At 46.4% G+C, this 20,910-nt stretch overlaps 1 protein-coding gene across 1 annotated transcript in view; it reads left to right on the top strand.

Moving 5' to 3' along the window:
* The window catches only part of LOC129698546 (parathyroid hormone 2 receptor-like), a 126,622-nt gene that overhangs the window by 41,518 nt on the left and 64,194 nt on the right, over nt 1–20,910 (top strand). Inside the window, exon 2 of the mRNA XM_055637625.1 lies at nt 570–803. Coding sequence (XP_055493600.1) covers nt 570–803 — 234 coding nt within the window. The remainder of the gene's footprint in view (nt 1–569; nt 804–20,910) is intronic.

The raw sequence follows: 20,910 nt of genomic DNA, 5'->3' as shown, positions 1-20,910 counted from the left end.
TTGGACAGGTTTGGAAGGATATGGACCAAAGGCGAGCAGGTGGCACTAGTGTAGATGGGACATGTTGGCCAGTGTGAGCAAGTTGGGCCAAAGGGTCTGTTTTCACACTGTATCACTCTATGACACTGAAAGACTTCTTCTCGACAATGTTCTAAAGTTGACTTGTTGTTCCAGCAAGATTGTGGCTCTTCCACTTTCTTTTCAACCTCTGAAGGTGGAAAGAAAATCCCTTAACTCTTGAGCCCCTTGCCCACAAAAGCTGTGTTCAAATTTATCCCATGCTTTTCAAATGTCAATCAAATACAAACCAATGATGCTACATTCTGGTTGTTTTAATAACCTGTATTTTTGTCCAATTTATCAGACTAGGGGTGACTCTGTTTTGCATGGAGAGAGATTATGGATCATTTAAAGTTTTTATCCCCAGGAAGAAGATTTTCAATGCATCAGTAAAGAGCCACTGTGAATTTCCTGTTAAAATGCAAATACTGTATCAGAAGTTGAATGATATCACTGTAATTACAAATATCCAATTGCCTGTAAGCACAGATAAGAGGAATACTTCAAAGATATTCTTCAGGACTCAAATAACATTTACACAAAATTCCTCCGGCTTCATGCAAATTTTAGTTTTCGATATAAAATTATAGTTCATTCCCAATTTTTGGTTGAATCTCACTTGGATTCCGATGTCTCTCTACAGGCTAACACTGCTGATGCAATTACCAAGGAAAAACAGATCAGCCTGCTTATTGAGGAAAGAGGAAGTTGCAATCTTCAGATATTGGATCAGACTGAAGCAGGTACCACCACTCCCATATTGTTTCACTCCTTACATTGCCAGATGATTCTGAGTGTTATCTCTTTGGTGAGAAAACCAAAATAAGGACAAAGATCAATAACACCTCACAAGATGAGAAGCAGATTATACACTTGGAACCAAAATTTGGCTAAATTGGCTTAGATTTTAAAGATCCGGAGGAGAAAGAACTACTTAAGAAAGAGATGATTCTCTATGTGAAAATGATGTTAGTAAGTTTAGTTTTAGTTTAGTTTAGAGATGCAGCACGGAAACAGGCCCTTCGGCCCACCATGTCTGCACCGGCCAGCGATCCCCGCACATTAGCACTATCCTACACACACTAGGGACAATTTTACATTAATACAATTATACCAAGCCAATTAACCTGCAAAAATATATGTCTTTCAAGTGTGGGAGGAAACCGAAGATCTCGGAGAAAACCCACGCAGGTCACCAGGAGAAGGTACAAACTCCGTATAGACAAGCACCCATAGTCAGGATCGAACCCTGGCCTCTGGCGCTGTTGAGCAGTAGCTCTACCACTACGCCACTGTGCCACTTCAGTTAAGTTAAGGGATGAAGCAAATCAGGTGGTGTGTTGATTCTATTTAGGTGTTTTTAGTTCAACTGCAGCATCTGTGCCACGTGGCCTTGCTTTGCCTCAAAGCAGATCTGAATAGAGTGAAAATGGTGTCATGATTTGACAGGTCACTAGAACAAGGCATAGTGTCGCCCCCTGAAGGAAGGAGATGTACAGCAATTCAGGGAAACATGTTCAGTCAAAGTTAAATGTACAGCTGTAAGGACCACACACACTAAAAAAACAGGCGTATGATATAGTTAAGGGGAAAACCAGGCTGGCACAGAGGGGAGGACAGAATTAAAAGATCAATTGATGGGATGAATTCATAAGTTGTAGGAGAAGAATTAGGCCATTCGGCCCATCATGTCTACTCCGCCATTCAATCATGGCTGACCTATCTTTCCCTCCCAACCCCATTCTCCTGCCTTCTCCCCATAAAATTGACAGTAACCTTACTAATCGAGAACTTATCAATCGCCACCTTAAAGATATATCAGTAGAATTGAGGAACATCATGAGAAGCTTGGCATTGGCATGGGAACGTTGGGACAACAGCAAATCCTACTATAATGATAGTTGCAGAATTTAGAAACAATTTTACATTCATTTTCATGATAAAGGTAGGACTTAGCTGGAACCTTGGTGACTGCTATTTTTGTACAATATCGTGCTGGGGTACAATATCTGTTGCTTTAATATTATACATTTTCCTCACGACATGTTGCCACTGGAAGTCCACATGGAATATATTAAAAGGACTAGAAATTTTAACATTAAAATGTTCTCAAAATGAAATTTACCTAATTGAATAGACTGAACATTGGTTTAATGTCAGAAATAAACCATCCATTATTGCAGATAATTGCAACTATAGAAGCCATTCTCTTCTGCCCGAGTTACTTTATTTGAAACGGATGTTCATTCATTGAGAGTGAAATGCACTGATTGTCCACTGGCCATTGGGGCCTGACAGTGCCTCTGTGCTGAAAATCTAGAGCTTTACCACATGGACCAGATCTCGGAAATAGTCCCCACTTTAGGATCGTGTTTGTGAGATGAGCAAAGATACTTACTCACTTTAAGTGATAAACGACTATCACTATTGGAATGGAATATCTTATTGTCACATCTGACTAGGCACAGTAAGATTCTTTGCTGAGTACCCAATGTATACAAATAGCAGCCACCTACAGCACTGACAACGTTACAAAGCACGTCGGCTCCTCCTTTTGTTCCCCCCCCCCCCCCCCTCACAGCTGTTTCCCCCACACCGGGTCCCTATTGTCCTTTGTTCCCCCCCCCCCCCCCCCTCCCCAATTGCCCATTGGTCTCCCCTCCCCCCTCACGATGGTTCCCCCCCATGCCGGGTCCTTCCCTCTCATGGCTCCTCCACGCTCTCATCGACTGTCAAGGGCATTAGGCCCAACCCGTCTACACTGACCAATGGACACCTTTCTGTATCAATCCCATGCTCCTGCACTTGCTCCATAGTCTTCTGTGCCGAGGCACTTCTAAATAGCAACATGAATCCAACTTCAATCTCTCAGGAAATGTACTTCAGGTTCCTACCCCTCTCTGGGTGGATAAGGAACCTCTAAGATCCCCTCTAAATCTCTTCGCCCATACCATAAACCTACACTGCATTCAGAAAGTATTCACTTTTTCCACATTTTGTTACGTTACATCCTTATTTTAAAATTGATTAAATTCATTGTTTTCATCATCAATCTACACACAATACCTCATTATATAAAATCAAAAACGGGTATTTAGAAATGTTTGCAAAGTAATTAAAAAGAAATGACTGAAATATCACATTTACGTAAGTATTCAGTCCCTTTGCTCTGACACTCAAAATTGAGCTTCGGTGCATCCTGTTTCCACTGATTATCCTCCTTGAGATGTTTCTACAACTTGATTGGAGTCCACCAGAGGTAAATGAAATTGATTGGACATGATTTGGAAAGGCACACACCTGTCTATATAAGGTCCCGCAGTTGACAGTGCATGTCAGAGCAAAAACCAAGCCATTAAGATGTAGAAATTGGCCGTAGATCTCTGAGACGGGAGTGTGTCGAGACATAGAACTGGGGAAGGGTATGAAACAATTTCTGCAGCTTTGCAGGTCCCGAAGAGCACAGTGGCCTCCGTCATTCTTAAATGGAAGAACTTTGAAACCACCAGGACTCTTCATAGAGCTGGCCGCCTGGCCAAACTGAGCAATCGGGGGAGAAGGGCCTTGGTCAGAGAGGTGACCAAGAACCCAATGATCACTCTGACAGAGCTCCAGAGTTCCTCTGTGGAGATGTGAGAAACTTCCAGAAACACAACTATACCTGCAGCACTCCACCAATCAGGCCTTTATTGTAGAGTGGCCAGACGGAAGCCACTCCTCAGTAAAAGGCACATGTCAGCCCACTTGGAGTTTGCCAAAGGGCACTTAAACAAGATTCTCTGGCCTGATGAAACCAAGATTGAACTCTTTGGCCTGAATACCAAGCATCGTCTGGAGGAAACCAGGCACCGCTCATCACCTGGCCAATACCATACCTACGGTGAAGCATGGTGGTGGCAGCATTATGCTGTGGGGATGTTTTTCAGCAGCAGGAACTGGAAGACTAGACAGGATTGAAAGATTAATGGAGCAAAGTACAGAGAGATCCTTGATGAAAACCTGCTCCAGAGCATTCTGGACCTCAGACTGGGGCGGAGGTTCACCTTCCAACAGGACAGCGACCCCAAGCACACAGCCAAGACAATGCAGGAGTGGCTTCAAGACAAGTCTGAATGTCCTTGAGTGGCCCAGCCAGAGCCCGGACTTGAACCCAATTGAACATCTCTGAAGGGACCTGAAAATAGCTGCCCATCCAACCTGACAGAGCTTGAGAGGATCTGCAGCGAAGAATGGGAGAAATTACCCAAATACAGGTGTGCCAAGCTTGTAGTGTCATACCCAAGAAGACTTGAGGCTGTAATCGCTGTCAAAGGTGCCTCAACAAAGTACTGAGTAAAGGGTCTGAATACTTATGTAAATGTGATATTTCAGTTATTTCTTTTTAATTACTTTGCAAAAATGTTTGCTTTTTTTATTATGGGGTATTGTGTGTAGATTGATGATAAAATAAAATAAAAATAATTTAATCCATTTTAGAATAAGGCTGTAACGTAACAAAATGTGGAAAAAGTGGACTGAATACTCTGTGTCTCCTGTAGTTTAATCCATCTCTGATATGAGGGAAACATCTGTCCCATTTGTACTTCTCATCATGTTATATACCTCAATCCTGCTCCCTCTTAACCTGCTATACTCCTGTCAAAGGGAGCGTTGCATCTTACCTGAGAGGCAAACTGAACCTTAATCAATGTCCAATTATAAATTGAATGCAGTCAACGACGCTGGAGAGAAAATGATACCATAAATTAAAACACTAGTGTGAAGGGTTGTCTTACTTTGTTATTGAAGTTCCTTGCAAGTCTTGGGTAGCATCCAAGCACATAATAGTACACTCCTCACTCAGTTCTGCACCAATGTTTTGGCCCAGATTATAGACTTGAATTGGTGTATTGAATCCACAGCTTTTGGTTCAGTAGATGAGAACGCTATGAAGCATAGAACGATGGACAGCAAACATAGAGCCAGCAGTACAGTACAGTACAGTACAGTACAATAAGAGGCTCTAAGGTCCACAATGTCTGTGTCGGACATGATGCCAACTTAAACTAATCTCCTCTGCCTCCACATAATCCCATGTCCCTCCATTCCCTGCATATCCATCTGAATGCCACTATCGTATCCTGCCTTCACCAAATCCCTCCAGTAGCAGGTTCCTGGCACCCACCACTCTCTTGAATAAAAAAACTTTAGCGTACATCGCTTTGACACTTCACACCAAGGAGAACAAATGCAGTTTGGATGATTACTTTTCAGAACACGACCAGTCATGGGGTGAATTGTTGAACCCTTTGTTGAGCTTGGACAGTCGGAATGTTTCTAGTAAGAAGATGAGAAGGAATTCCTCAAGCTTACACTTGGGCCATTGTAGGAGGCCAGGGAGGGATAGGGAATGACAGTGATAAGGAAGTGAAAGCCCTCTGAACTGAACGGAGGGATTGTGCAAAGCGCTCACCAACCAAGGCTTGGTTTCACTAATTGAACATCAAAAAAACCTACAGATGCTGGAAATCTAAACCAAAAATAGAAGATGCAGGAAAAACTCAGCATGTTGACTGTTTCACCTGGATGATGGAAACTCCACAACTCCACCTATTTTGGTGGAGACTGCAAGCCTACTATTTAGGCTGACAGATGGCGCAATGGGCTAAGTGTTTGGCTGGCGACCGGAAGGTAGCCGGTTCGAATCCCGCTTGGAATGCATACTTGTGTCCTTGGGGCAAGACACTTCACCCACCTTTGCCTGTGTGTGAATGTGTGTGAATGTGTGTGAATGTGTGTGAATGTGTGTGATTGTGTGTGAATGTGTGTGAGTGATTGGTGGTGGTCGGAGGGGCCGTAGGCACAGATTAGCAGCCACGCTTCCGTCAGTCTGCCCCAGGGCAGTTGTGGCTACAGAAGTAGCTCAGCACCACCGAGTGTGACTGAGGAGTGAATGAATAATGCGATGTAAAGCGCCTTGAGTATCTAGAAAGGCGCTATATAAATCCCATCCATTATTATTATTATTATCACAAACAACAATAGACGTTAGGTGCAGGAGTAGGCCATTCGGCCCTTTGAGCCAGCACCGCCATTCAATGTGATCATGGCTGATCATCCCCAATCAGTACCCCGTGCCTGTCTTCTCCCCATATCCCCTGACTCCGCTATTGTTAAGAGCTCTATCTAGCTCTCTCTTGAAAGTATCCAGAGAACTGCCCTCTGAGGCAGAGAATTCCACAGACTCACCACTCTCTGTGAGAAAAAGTGTTTCCTCGTCTCCGTTCTAAATGGCTTACTCCTTATTCTTAAACTGTGGCCCCTGGTTCTGGACTCCCCCCAACATCGGGAACATGTTTCCTGCCTCTAGCGTGTCCAAACCCTTAATAATCTTATATGTTTCAATAAGATATCCTCTCATCCTTCTAAACTCCAGAGTGTACAAGCCCAGCCGCTCCATTCTCTCAGCATATGACAGTCCCGCCATCCTGGTAATTAACCTTGTGAACCTACGCCGCACTCCCTCAATAGCAAGAATGTCCTTCCTCAAATTAGAGGACCAAAACCACACACAGAGGTCCCAGCACAGAGATCTGCAAACTCCACAGGTTACAGATCGCCAGATCGCCAGCTTGAACAACACCCTTCCACCACAACCCGATATCTTCCATCAGTTCTGAATCCAAACTACCAGGTCTGTGTGGATACCATGTATACTAATCTTCTGGATCAGCCTACTTCAGAGGGACTTAATCAAACATTCCTAAAATCCATCTAGACAACGTCCATTGCCCTACACTCCTTGAAAAATTCAATCCAGTTAGTAAGATGACCTGGCATGAACAAACGTGGCCATGCTAACTTTCCCTAATTAACCCAATCTCTTCCAAATCTGATTCTGAAGAATCCTCTCCAGGAATCGTGGGTGAATGATCAGGACAAATGGACTCCTATCCCTATTTTGGGTGGGGAAAGATGAGTGAAATGTAAGTGCAGGAAGTGGAATAGCGAATGCAGTCAGTGACACTGGAGAGAAAACCATTCCGTACATTAAAACACTAGTGTGAAAGGTCGTGTCACTTTGATAATGAAGTTCTTTACAAATGTTGGGCAGCATCCAAGCACATATTTGGCCTTCTTCCAAACAGATTTTCTCTTCAATATTCTACACACTTTGCTGCAATCGAGACAAAGCAATTAGTCACATAATCCATTAACAATCCTTTAAAAGGCATTTGGACATATTTATGGATAGGATGTGCTCAGAGGGATATGGGCCAAATGGGACTAGCGCAGAATGCTAACTTTAACGGCATGCAGCAGGGTGGGCCGAAGGGCCTGTTTCCATGCAGTGAAGCTCTATGTCTCTAGGTCTCTGAGTGATAGCATCAAAGTAGAAAAATCACCGTTCACAAACCAATGGTACATGTGATACAGAAAATTTGCAATCTACTACCTCGCTGGCTCGAACTCCTCCCCCTTCTGTCGTGGGGTAGATGACTCCTCCCCCCCCACCCATCTCGAACATCCTTCATGCTGGACTTGTCCTCCTCGAGAATTTAATTTAATTTGATTTCATGTTTGTGCAATGTTACATATGTGCTGTGCAATATCTGGGCACTATTAAAGGGCCTGTCCCACTGTACGAGGTAATTCAAAAGTTTTCCCGAGTTTACCATGATTTGAACTCGGAGAATTACGGCAATAGCCGCTCGGGGCTCTCATGGACATTTTTCAACATGTTGAAAAATCTTCACGAGTCTTCACGAGCTTACCGCGTTTCCCGAGTACCTGCCGTTAGCGTTACGAGCCGCTAAGAGACATCCCGAGCTCCGACGTACCCACTACGAACATTCTACGTGCTTACCACGAGTTTGATTTTTTTTTAAACTCGGGAGAGCTCTTGAATTACCTCGTACAGTGGGACAGCCCCTTTAAATTTCATTATCTATCTAATGCACAATGACACTTTCAATGCATTGTAACTTTTGACTGGTGGCAGACCAATTTCCCTCTGGAATAAATAAAGTTGTATCGTATCATATCGCATCGTATATTCATCCTTTACTTGTCCCATCATCACCAATGTGGTCTTCCACCACCGCATTTTTATAATTTGATCCCCTCCGAATTCCCTTCTCTTCATTTCTTTCTCTATCCATGAAGATCCATGGTTTAAAGCTTAAATGCCTTGAACAATTCCAAGTCCTGCTGAAATGGCACAAGCTTGCATTGCCAACCCTGTTTCTGGCATCGCAGTTGTTAATTAGCCTGCTGAGTGTTTGCAGCTATTTTTGTTTTAACTCATCGCCATCTGCTCTCAGAATTAATTATCCGTGGAAAAAAATAATGATCAGAAAATATTCAGCATGAAATGCTGCAAAGAGAAATTTAAATCCTAGAGAGAGAGAATGTGTTTTATTGTCATGTCCCAGATAGACCAATGAACTTCATACTTGCAGCAGCACAACAGAATATGTAAACATAGCACTGTAAACTATATCATAAACGAGAAAAAAGGTTCACATTCTCACACATACACACACAATATACTTACACACGCACACATACGTACACATAAAGAACAACAACAGTGTTATAATAACAATAATAGTTGTTTTAGTTCAGAGCTTAGTGGAGGTTGTAGTGTTTAATAGCCTGATGGCTGTAGAGAAGAAGCTGTTCCTGAACCTGGACGTTACAGTGTTCAGGCTCCTGCACCTTCTTCCCGATGGCAGGGGTGAAATGAGTGTGTGGCCTGGATGGTGTGGGTCTTTGATAATGTTGGCTGCCTTTTTGAGGCAGCGACTTCGATAGATCCCTTCGATGGTGGTGAGGTCAGAACTGGTGATGGACTGGGCACAACCTTTTACAGTCTTCTTCACTCCTGGGCATTCAATTTGCCGAATCAGGCCGTGATGCAACCAGTCACTATGCTCTCCACTATACACCTGTAGATGTTCAAGAAAAGCCTCTCTGACAAGCGCACTCTCTGAATTATATGAAGAAAGCACATGAAAGAGCAAGGAAAACTATGTTTTAGGATTTCTTATTGCTGCAGTCTATGACATTGTCATAAGTGGGACCCATTGGGTCCCAGTCGTTCGGGAGGCCTTGGTACCCCAAGTGTGGGAGAGGGAGGTGTGTGGTGGGGTGGTTGTGGGGTGTGGGGAGGTGTGTATGTGGGGGTGGGAGGGGGGGAGAAGGGATGTGGGAGGGTGTGGGTGGGGGGAGTGTGTGTGTGGGGTGGGGGAGGGGTGTGTGTGTGTGTGTGTGTGGGGGGGGGTGTGGACGTGGGGGTGTGTGTGTGGGGTGGGGTTGTGGGGCAGAGGGGTTGTGTGGGGGGGGGAGGGGGTGTGTGTGTGGGGGGGGGGGGGGTGTGGACGTGGGGGGTGTGTGTGGGGGGGGGTTGTGGGGGGAGGGGTGTGCGGGTGGAGGGGTTGTGGGGGCAGGGGGGGGGGTGGGGGGGGAGGGGTGTGTGGGCAGGGCGGGGAGTGTGTGTAGGGGTGATGTGTGGGAGGCTGTATGTGGGGGGTTGTGAGGGCGGGGGAAGTTGTGGGAGGGTGTGGATGGGTTGGTGTGGGGGTGACGGGGAGTGTGGGGGTAGTGGTGTGTGTGGCCAGGGGGGCTTGTGGGGGAAAGGTTAGTGGGCGGGGGGGTTGTGTGGGGGGAGAAGGGTGTGTGTGGGCGGGAGGGTGAGCTCGGAGAAAAGACGGAGGAGGAAGAGCCATGGGGGAGAGGAGGGCATCACGGGGGGAGGAGCCAGCGAGGGGGACAGAGGGGGGTAGTGGCTGGAATTGGCGGTGCGATGGGGACTCACAGCGGACGCTGGTCTTTCTCCTCCAGGGGGATCAGAGTCTCCACTTTCCATTTGGCGACATCGGCGACATTTCCGACTCCGGGCTCGGCTGGGTCTCCAACTCTGGGCGGTTGCTTGGGGCGGGACCGCTTGGGGCTGGGCTGCTTGGGGCCGGGCTGCTTGGGGCCGGGCTGCTTGGGGCTGGGCTGCTTGGGGCCGGACTGCTTGGGGCTGGGCTGGGCTGTCGGGGCCGGGGCTGATTGGGGCTGGGCTGCTTGGGGCCGGGCTGCTTGGGGCTGGGCTGCTTGGGGCCGTGCTGCTTGGGGCTGGGCTGCTTGGGGCTGGGCTGCTTGGGGCTGGGCTGCTTGGGGCGGGGCTGCATGGGGCTGGGCTGCTTGGGGCTGGGCTGCTTGGGGCTGGGCTGCTTGGGGCTGGGCTGCTTGGTGCTGGGCTGCTTGGGGCCGGGCTGCTTGGGGCTGGGCTGCTTGGGGCTGGGCTGCTTGGGGCCAGGCTGCTTGGGGCTGGGCTGCTTGGGGCTGTGCTGCTTGGGTGGGCTGCTTGGGGCTGGCTGCTTGGGGGCTGGGCTGCTTGGGGCTGGGCTGTTTGGGGCTGGGCTGCTTGGGGCTGGGCTGCTGGGGCTGGGCTGCTTGGGGCTGGGCTGCATGGGGCCGGGCTGCTTGGGGCTGGGCTGCTTGGGTCGGGCTGCTTGGGGCCGGGCTGCTTGGGGCCGGGCTGCTTGGGGCTGGGCTGGGCTGCTTGGGGCTGGGCTGCTTGGGGCTGGGCTGCTTGGGGCCGGGCTGCTTGGGGCTGGGCTGGACGGGGGTGGGTGAAAAATCCTAGAGCTATCGCAAACCGTTTTTGTGCAAATAGAAAGAGGAGGATAACAAGATCAGAGATAGATAGATAGATAGATAGATAGATAGATAGATAGATAGATAGATAGATAGATAGATAGATAGATAGATAGATAGATAGATAGATAGATAGATAGGTAGATAGATAGATAGGTAGGTAGATAGATAGATAGATAGATAGATAGATAGATAGATAGATAGATAGATAGATAGATAGATAGATAGATAGATAGATAGATAGATAGATGCTCGTCCCACTTGCCCATGTTTGGCCCTTATCCCTCTAAATCTTTCCAATTCATACATCCGTCCGAATGTCTTTCAAATGTTGTTATAGTGTCTCTCTCAATGACCTCCTCTGGCATCTCATTCCATACACCCTCCACCCCCTGTGTGAAAAAGTTGCCCCTCACGTGAGGCCTAATGCAAATGAAAGGAACCGCACCTCATATTCCATTTTGGTAGTTTACAACTCAACGATTTGAGCATTGTAATCTCTAATTCCGGGCATGTGCCATCTCCCCTTCGTCTCTCTCTCCACCCAATCCTCTGACACAGATCCTTCTTCTCCACAATACCCCATTCCTTCCGCAGGAGGGAATTTTGTGCTTTATTTCTGACTTTGCTCAGATAGCCACGGACACAAATTAAAACAACTCCTAGATCTGTGACGAATCTATCGAACAAGTCGGTTTATTAAAAGGACTAAGCAATGTACATCAGGAAGCAGTGTGTGCAAACCCAAACTGCTTCAACAAGCCAAAGCAACTGCACAATTTTTCTACCCTCAAGAGACAATGGTTACTTATGGAGTTGAAATAAACCGTCATTAATCAATGTCCCTGTAACATTCCATCTTTGTCTTTCTTTCAGAGTTAACTTTAACCTTATGTTTCTTGTTGTTTTGAAAATCTATCTCCCAAATATCTAACAAATAGATCGCATTAAAATGTTCAGGTACTGCTCGCCAAATGGGAACCCCTCGTAAAAGAGATTAATCTTTGCAAGACTTGCGTGCTAAACATAGCGACAAATAGCAGCTGCAATCTCAAGATTGCAACAGATAAGAACCTAGAAGGACTATCCCCCCCCCTCCCCCCCAATAGATAAGAAAGCCTGCTTCTCAGCAGAATGGTTCAACTTTAGATATTTTAACTACATTTAATCTTGGCCATTTTCCCATCATGCCCCCAGTATGTGAGCTCCAAGGTCAATCAAACTATAACCTACGCATCATTATGATCCTCAAAATTCCCACCAATGCCCACTAACCTAGCTTCTTGCTCGCCCACCGTAGTGCAGCGGTAGAGTTGCTGCCTTACTGCGAATGCAGTGCCGGAGACTCGGGTTCGATCCCGACTATGGGTGCCGTCTGTATGGAGTTTGTACATTCTCCCCGTGATCCGCATGGGTTTTTCTCCGAGACTCCGTTTCCTCCCGCGCTCCAAGGACGTACAGATTTGTAGGTTAATTGGCATGGTAAATGTAAAGATTGTCCCTCGTGGGTGTAGGATAATGTTGATCTGCAGGGATCGTGGGTCGGTGCAGACCCGGTGGGACGAAGGGCCTATTTCTGCGCTGTATCTCTAAACTAAACTAAAAAAATCACCTGCTCTTGCCTACATACTCACCTGATCGGGGCCCTTCCTGCTCCCCATTTCCATTAGTTCTCTCCACCTTCCTTATTTGGTTATCCACCTTTCTGACCAGATTCCACCATCTACAGCCTCTGGTTACTTCCACCTCTCTTGTTAAGAATAGAATAGAATAGAATCTTTATTTGCCACGCAGCCAGGGTTGGTGGTATTTGGGTTCGGTACATGATGGTACACTGCTTTAGTTACATACCACTAATAACAACACAGATCACCGTAATAAAGTGCATCCATACCACATCACAAATCACAAATCTCACCAACAATACATAGTGCAAAAAGAACAACCAAAGACCATAGACAAGACACTGTATACATCAAAAGTCATATTATTGTCTGATTATTGGACGGAATTGAGAGTTCTTATTGCTGAGGGGAAGAAACTGTTTTTAAAGCGGGTGGTTTTAGTAGCAAGTGACCTGAGGCGCCTCCCTGAAGGGAGAGACTGAAAAAGGTGATTTGCTGGATGGGAGGGGTCCGAGATGATCTTTTTTGCCCGTTTTGAGGTACGTTGGAGGTAAATGGAATGGATTGAGGGGAGGGGGGAGTTGATGATCCTGGAGGCCTTGGAGACAATGCGCTGTATTCTGTGTAGTGAGTGACTATCGGTGTTTCCGTACCAGACGGTGATTGAGGAGGTGATGATGCTTTCAATGATGGATTGATAAAAACGGACCAGGAGGTGTTTGTGGACTCTGAACTTTTTGAGCTGACTGAGGAAATAAAGGCGTTGTTGACCTTTCTTGATGATGTGGTCTGCGTTGATGTGCCATTGTAGATTATTGGAGATATAGGTGCCTAGAAACTTAAATGAGTTTGTGGAGGTTATGGGATGGGAGTTGACATGGACCGGGGGTTTGTGGTTTTGTTTGCGTCTGAAATCTATGATGATTTCTAAGGTTTTTGAAGTATTAAGCTGGAGGTTGTTGTCTGCGCAACAATATCTTGTGTGAAGAAGGGTTTCGGCCCGAAACGTTGCCTATTTCCTTCGCTCCATAGATGCTGCTGCACCCGCTGAGCTACTGCATGACCTTCCCTCCACCCTCTCCCTCCAGAGAAAGTGCCTTGACCTGAAACGTGACTGTCCATTTCACTTGATGATGATACTTAATTATCATGTACCTAGGTGCAGTGGCCCTTCTTTTTTGCAGAGAAAGTACACAAAAGATTCGCCACAATGCCGCTGACAAAGTTCCATAAAGTACTCATCCCTTCTTCGTCAGTGACTCTGCCATCCTTGAATATTTCAACTGTTGCTGCACAATTGGCAATTTAGCAGCTTCCACTTCACTGAGCCAGTTTTGGTCTGCCGTAAACTTCAATCTGAGTACATTCATCCTAGTGGACTTGGCCTACAATTGTCTGAAGGAAGCACTGGGTGATAAATGAATTATGAGTAAGGAGACAGGAATTGGTTTTCAACTCACCCCAGCTGTGCAGTCCGAGAAATTTGCCCCTTATCCAGCTTGTTTGACAAATTCTAGCAGCACATGGCTATAATAAGGATTTGTTTGTTGTCCACAGCAGCCCACAATATGTAACAAAGACGCATGGTGCTCACTGTACCATTCATATTAATGTAAAAGCCCATTGGTAATCATCAACTATTGAAGCACTCAGCATTTCCACAGAATCACCAGGACAAAGGATCACTAGCACGATGGGAGAAACTCGTTATAGTTCATGAAAATAGAAAAAAAGAAATCAAATAGTGAATTATCTTACGTAACTTGCTCCTTCATCCTGCCCATATAAGAATCATTTCTACCTGCCATGCTTCTTTCTACACCTCTCCATGTGTAGCCTGGCTTGCTGGGCATACCAGCAAATCAAACAGCCATCGTGGCCACATCTCTTCCCATCTACAACATGCTTTCACTCTTTTCAAACATTCTCTGTTTTCTCTCAAATATCTTCTGTTTTCAAGGCCTCGTCATTGACTGCATTCAATACACCGATCAATAGATACCCGGATGGGTAAGAAGGAACTGCAGGTGCTGGTTGAAACCGAAGATAGACACAACAAGCTGGAGTAACTCAGCGGGACAGGCATCATCGCTGGACAAAAGGAATGGGTGACGTTTCAGGTCGAGACCCTCTCAATCTGAAGAAGGGTCTCGACCCAAAACATCACCTATTCCTTTTCACCAGAGATGCTGCCTGACCCACTGAGCTACTCCAGCTTTGTGTTACAGGAATCACGGGATGTGGGAAGAGGGCAGGAAGAGCAGCCATAATCTGGTTGATTGGTGGAACAGCTTCTACTGCTGCTCCCATTTCTTGAAAGTGGAATATTGCTGATGATGGACATGCTGCATAATGTATGACCGTGGAATATAGAACAGCACAGCACAGGGACAGGCCCTTCAGTCCGCAATGTCCATGTCAATATCCTCACATCTTTATAGTTTCGTTTCGAGATACAGCGCGGAAACAGGCCCTTCGGCCCATCGAGTCCGCACCGCCCAGCGATCCCCGCACATTAACACTATCCTACATACTGGGGACAATTTACATTCATACCAAGCCAATTAACCTACAAACATGCACATCTTTGGAGTGGGCGAGGACGCCAAAGATCTCGGAGAAAACCCGACGCGGTCATGGGGAGAATGTATCCTACAAACTTGTACAGATAGCACCGGTAGTCGAGATCTCTGGTGCTACAGGCGCTGTTAGGTACTGCTGCACCACCGTGTTGCACGCTCTTCTAATGCTTAATCTCCTCTGCCTGCATGTGATCTATATCCCCCCATTCCCTGCATCTCCATGTCCCTTCCTCAAAACCTCTCAGATGCCATTATCATATTTGCCTCCACCGCTACCAGTCTCCGTACAAAATAACTAACCCCACATCTCCTCCAAACGTTGCCCCTCTCACCGCAAAGCCAGTCCTTAACAGGTCCACCCCAGTAGAAAGGGTTTGATAGTCTACCCTATCCATGGCTCTCACAATGCAATGTTTAACATTCAACTTTTGATGGACTAGAACGGACTGAGGATTTGGAAAGTGTACAATACATGTCTGAAATGGGGAAACCACGGTTCAAGCCAATACTCCCAATTATACTGAGCTTACCAGCATCATTTAGCTTTGCTGAACACACATTGTCCCACATGCAAAGCAAGTGGAGCATGCAATGCTCCATTTAAAACGGAGACGAGGAAACACTTTTTCTCACAGAGAGTGGTGAGTCTGTGGAATTCTCCGCCTCAGAGGCAGGTTCTCTGGATGCTTTCAAGAGAGAGCTAGATAGGGCTATTAAAAATAGTGGAGTCAGGGGATATGGGGAGAAGGCAGGAACGGGGTACTGATTGGGGATGATCAGCCATGATCACATTGAACGGCGGTGCTGGCTCGAAGGGCCGAATGGCCTACTCCTGCACCTATTGCCTATTGTCTATTGTCAATGAGAACGAGACCCCCACCCCCTGCCCCCTTCCTCCACCCTCGTCGTGTTACCAGTTCAACAATTCTCCACATTATTTTCCTCTTGAGATCACATCTTCTCAAGGCCAACAATAGGCTGACCAGCCACCGCCCTGCCTGAGCTCATTTGTGGTGGGCCCTGATTCATCCTGGTCTTTCCTCACCTCAAGGTCTTCACCCCCACCCCTACATTCAGTCTGAAATTCCGATTATAATCATGTGCTGTGAGAATTTGTTAAACAAGCTGGATAAGGGACACACGGCACAGCTATGGAAAGATGAAAAGCAATTCCTGTCTCCTCACTCCTAATTCATTTATCACCCATTGCTTCCTTCCGACAATTGTTACCTAAATCCACTGGGATGAATGTACTCAGATTGAAGTTTATGGCAGACCAAAGCTGGCCTCGTGAAGTGGATACTGCTAAACTGCTCCATACCCACAACCCTTCACATGAACATCCATAACGAGGATGTTGCCAGGACTAGAGGGTGTGAGCTATAGGGAGAGGTTGAGTAGGCTGGGTCTCTATTCCATGGGGTGCAGGAGAATGAGGGGTAATTTTATTGAGGTGTATAGATCATGAGAGGTATAGATCAGGTAGATGCACAGAGTCTCTTGCCCAGAGTAGGGGAATCAAGGGCCAGGGGACATAGATTTAAGGTGAAGGGGAAAAGAGGTAATAGGAATCTGAGGGGTACATTTTTCATACAGAAGGTGGTAGGTGTATAGAACAAGCTGCCAGAGGAGGTAGTTGAAACTGGGACTATCCCAACATTTAAGAAGCAGTTAGACAGGTACATGGATAGGACAGGTTTGGAGGGATATGGACCAAATACTGGCAGGTGGGACGTGTAGCTGGGACACAAAATTGCTGGAGAAACTCAGCGGGTGCAGCAGCATCTAGGGAGCGAAGGAAATAGGCGACGTTTCGGGCCGAAACCCTTCTTCAGACTGATGGGGGGTGGGGGGGAGAAGGAAGGAAAAAGGGGAGGAGGAGAAGCCCGAGGGCGGGGGGATGGGAGGAGACAGCTCGAGGGTTAAGGAAGGAGAGGAGACAGCAAGGGCTGGCAAAATTGGGAGAATTCAACACTCATGCCATCAGGATGCAAACTGCCCAGGCGGAATATGAGGTGCTGTTCCTCCAATTTCCGCTGTTGCTCACTCTGGCAATGGAGGAGACCCAGGACAGAGAGGTCGGATTGGGAATGGGAGGGGGAGTTGAAGTGCTGAGCCACCGGGAGGTCAGGTAGGTTCTTGCGGACCGAGCGGAGGTGTTCGGCGAAACGATCGCCCAAACTACGCTTAGTCTCCCCGATGTAGATCAGCTGGCATCTAGAGCAGCGAATGCAGTAGATGAGGTTGGAGGAGATAAAGGTGAACCTTTGTCGCACCTGGAACGACTGCTTGGGAACTTGAATGTAGTCGAGGGGGGAGGTGAAGGGGCAGGTGTTGCATGTAGCTGGGACATGTTGGCCGGTGTGGGCAAGTTGGGCCGAACGGCCTGTTTCCACGTTGTATGACAATGCGAAATCTGCTGCTCAGGTCTCCTCTGAATCTTTCCCCTCTCACCTTGGAGTCTCTATAAGGTCACCCCCTCAGTCTCCTACACTCTAGTTTCAAAAAAAGCTCAGCCAATGCATTCTCCATTTAAATCTCCAGTTCTGGAGATACTGCATATCTGTCCCATTGGAACTGTACAGCACAGAAACAGGTTCATCTCCCCACCCAATGGACCATTCTTACAGAGAACATCATAGAATTAAGAAAAGCGCACGCTATCAGTACATAAAATGAATAAGCAGTAGTTTATTGAATATGCAAGTAACTGCAGAATTTCTGCAACTCCCAGTCCTGACTAAAATGTAAGAGACCACTAATAACTTTGTTTGGCTTAGCTTAGTTTAGAGATACAGCATGCAATCTGGCCCCATCGACCCACCAAGTCCACGTCGACCATCGACCAATCATTCACATGGATTCTTAGTTATCCCACCTTCGCACCCACTCCCTAGACACTATTTTACTGAGGCCAATTAACCTGCAAACCTGCATATCTTTGGGTTATCATTTACCGTGGCACAACCAGTAGGGCCGTGGTGACCATATGTGTGCTCTCTGGGTGCCTGGCTTCCTCCTACATCCCAGAGATTTGGAAGATGCGAGGTTAGTTGTCCACTGTAAATTGCCCCTTGATATGTAGGTGAGTGGTGGAACGTGGGGAGAGTGGATGAGAATGTGGAGGAGTAAAGAATAGGATTGATGTAGGAATAGTGTTAAGGGGCTGTCCCACTTGGGTGACCTAATTGGCGAATTTAGAAGAGTTTGAAAAAATAACGTGTTGAAGACCTCCTTTGACTATGTTGAAGACCAGCTTCGACTAGCTACGACTAACTTTGGGAAAATTGGACACCGAACAGTGGAGAGTGAAGACGACCTCCTTCGATCTCCTTCGATCTCCTTCGACCTCCCTTCGACTATGATGAAGACTATCTACGACTACCTTCGACTACCTTCGACTACCCTCGATTACCTACGACTAACATGCCGACCTACTACGACCTACTACGACTAAACCAACGAGTAAAAAAAGTAACGATTTTTTCCATGGCGACCTTTTTTTACTCGCGGGCATTTTTTAACACATTGAAAAAAACGCCGCGACCTAGCTGAGGCCTCGAGTACGCAGAGACCACTCTCGAGCATGAAGGAGAGTTACGAAGACCTCCTACAACCTCGTGTCGACCATGCTGCGAGTATGAGTCGAGGGCAAAATCGCCAGAACTCGCGGATAAGGTCGCCCAAGTGGGACAGGCCCTTTAAGGGTGCACTCAGTGGGCCAAAGGGCTTATATCCTTGCTGTACCACTATAATGATGACTAACTAATAAAGTTAAAATATATATCAAATATAAAGACCTCGCATGGTCAGCTGCTCTGGGTGGTTAGATCGCATGGGATCTAAGGAGAGATAGCTGAAAGAAAATTGGCTTTTTGGAAGGAAGCACAGTGTGATGGTGGAAGGTTGTTTTTCAGACTGGAGGACTGTGACTAGTGGCGTGCCCCAAGATTCGCTGCTGGGCCCATTGCTGTTCATCATCTATATCAATGACTTGGATGAGAACGTACAAATCATGATTAGCAAGTTTGTAGATGACATTAAAGTGGATGGTACTGTAAATAGTGAAGATGGTTGTGAAAAATTGCAGCTGGATCTGGATCGGGTTGCTGAATGGTTGATAGAATTTAATACAGAGAAATGTAAGGTGTTGCATTTAGGGATGTCTAACATGGGCAAGGCCTACACAGTGAATGATAAGGCTCTGAATGTGTTGTAGAGCAGCGGGATCTAGGAGTGCATGTGCATTATTCCTTGAAAGTGGCATCACAGGTAGATAGGATGGTCAAAAAAGGCTTTCGACACATTGGCCTTCTTCAGTCAGTGTATTGAGTATAGAAGTTGCAAGGTCATGTTACAGTTATAGTAATGTTACATTACCTGAGGTCGTCATTGGGAGTATGCCCTCAGTTTTGATCGGCATGTGTTGGAAGCATGTTTGTTAAGCAGGAAAAGGTTTAAAACGAGATTTATAAGACTAGGGGACTGAGCTACAGGCACAGGTTGAGCCTAGCTGGGACTTTAGTCCGAAAAATGCTGCAAGACCCGGTCGATCTAAGGGAAATGTACAAAACCATGAGAGGAATAGATTAGGTAAATGCACAGAGTCTTAAGGGGCTGTCCCACTTGGGCAACCTAATTGGCGAGATAATAAGAGTTTTTAAAAAATTACAGGTATGAACCTCCTTTTTACTACGTTGGGACCATATTTATAACCTATATATCAAATTAGCTATAACGACTAACTTTTGGGCTTTTTTGGATAACGAATCGGCACTGGAGAGTGAAGACGACCTCCGCTCATCTCCTTCGACCTCCGTTCCACTATGATGAACTAGAAAGCGACTACCTTCGGCTACCCTCGATTACCTACGCAACATGAACCTAAATACGATCTACCTACGACTAATGTAACCTACGATATAAAAATCATGTATCGAATATTTATTTGTGGCGAATCTTTGCGGGCATTTTTTAACCTATTGAAAAAAATGTCGCGACCTAGCTGAGGCCTCGAGTACACGGAGACCACTCTCGAGCATGAAGGAGAAGTACAAAGACCTCCTACGACCTCGTGTCGACCATGCTGCGGGTATGAGTCGAGGGAAAACTCGCCAGAACTCGCGGATTAGGTCGTCCAAGTGGGACAGCCCCTTAATGCCTGGAAATTGAGAACCAGAAGACATGGGTTTAAGTTGAGAGGGGAATGATTCAACACGGATGCATTCCAAGTCACCGACTATGTTCCCTGCACACTCACAACTGTACAGCCAAATTCAGCCCTAATTCCATCTCCAAGTTTCTGGAGGATACTACTGTGGTGGGCTGAATCAGAAACAATGATGAGATGGAGTACAGACTCGGAGATCTGAGAATTTAGTGACATGGTGTCAGGGTAATAACCTCTCCCTCAATGTCGGCAAGATAAAGAAGCTAGTTACTGACTTCAGGAAACATGGAGTACATGCCCCAGTCAGCAGCAATGGTGCCGAATTGGAAATGGCTGCGAGCTTGTGGAGTAACCAATAGTGAGGGCTAATAATTAGTAAATAGGGGCATAGATTGTGCTAATATGGTGACAGGAAACCGCAGAAAAAGCCAACCAGGAATTTAATTAATTATGCATGCACCCTTCACTACAACAGAAATTTGGATCAACTGTTCATGAATTTAGACTTGTGGATCATCATCTCATTCTGTTTGTGACCTAATTAAGCCTTTCTGAGTTGTATTCCGTAATCAAGACCTCAAGTTACTGTTAATCAAGTCTCTGGGCAAAACCTCATCGTTTGAGGATATTAAAATGTACCAGGGCCACACTAGACAGGTCAGCTTTGGCTGCCTCCTGGGGCACAAACACCAGTTTAATAGATCGCCCGTTACTTCATGCACCAACTCCGGGTGACCTTTCCATCTTGCTCCTACAAGTTCAAGTTCCCTGGCGTTAATATAACCAATGATCTGTCATAATCCAACCGCATTGATGTGGCAGCTTGGAACACCATGCCTCTGCT

The sequence above is a fragment of the Leucoraja erinacea genome, chromosome 7, assembly GCF_028641065.1.
Source record: "Leucoraja erinacea ecotype New England chromosome 7, Leri_hhj_1, whole genome shotgun sequence".
Lineage (NCBI taxonomy): Eukaryota > Metazoa > Chordata > Chondrichthyes > Rajiformes > Rajidae > Leucoraja > Leucoraja erinaceus.
The sequence above is the reverse complement of the archived record's forward strand: the minus strand, read 5'-3'. Positions and strand labels throughout refer to the sequence as shown.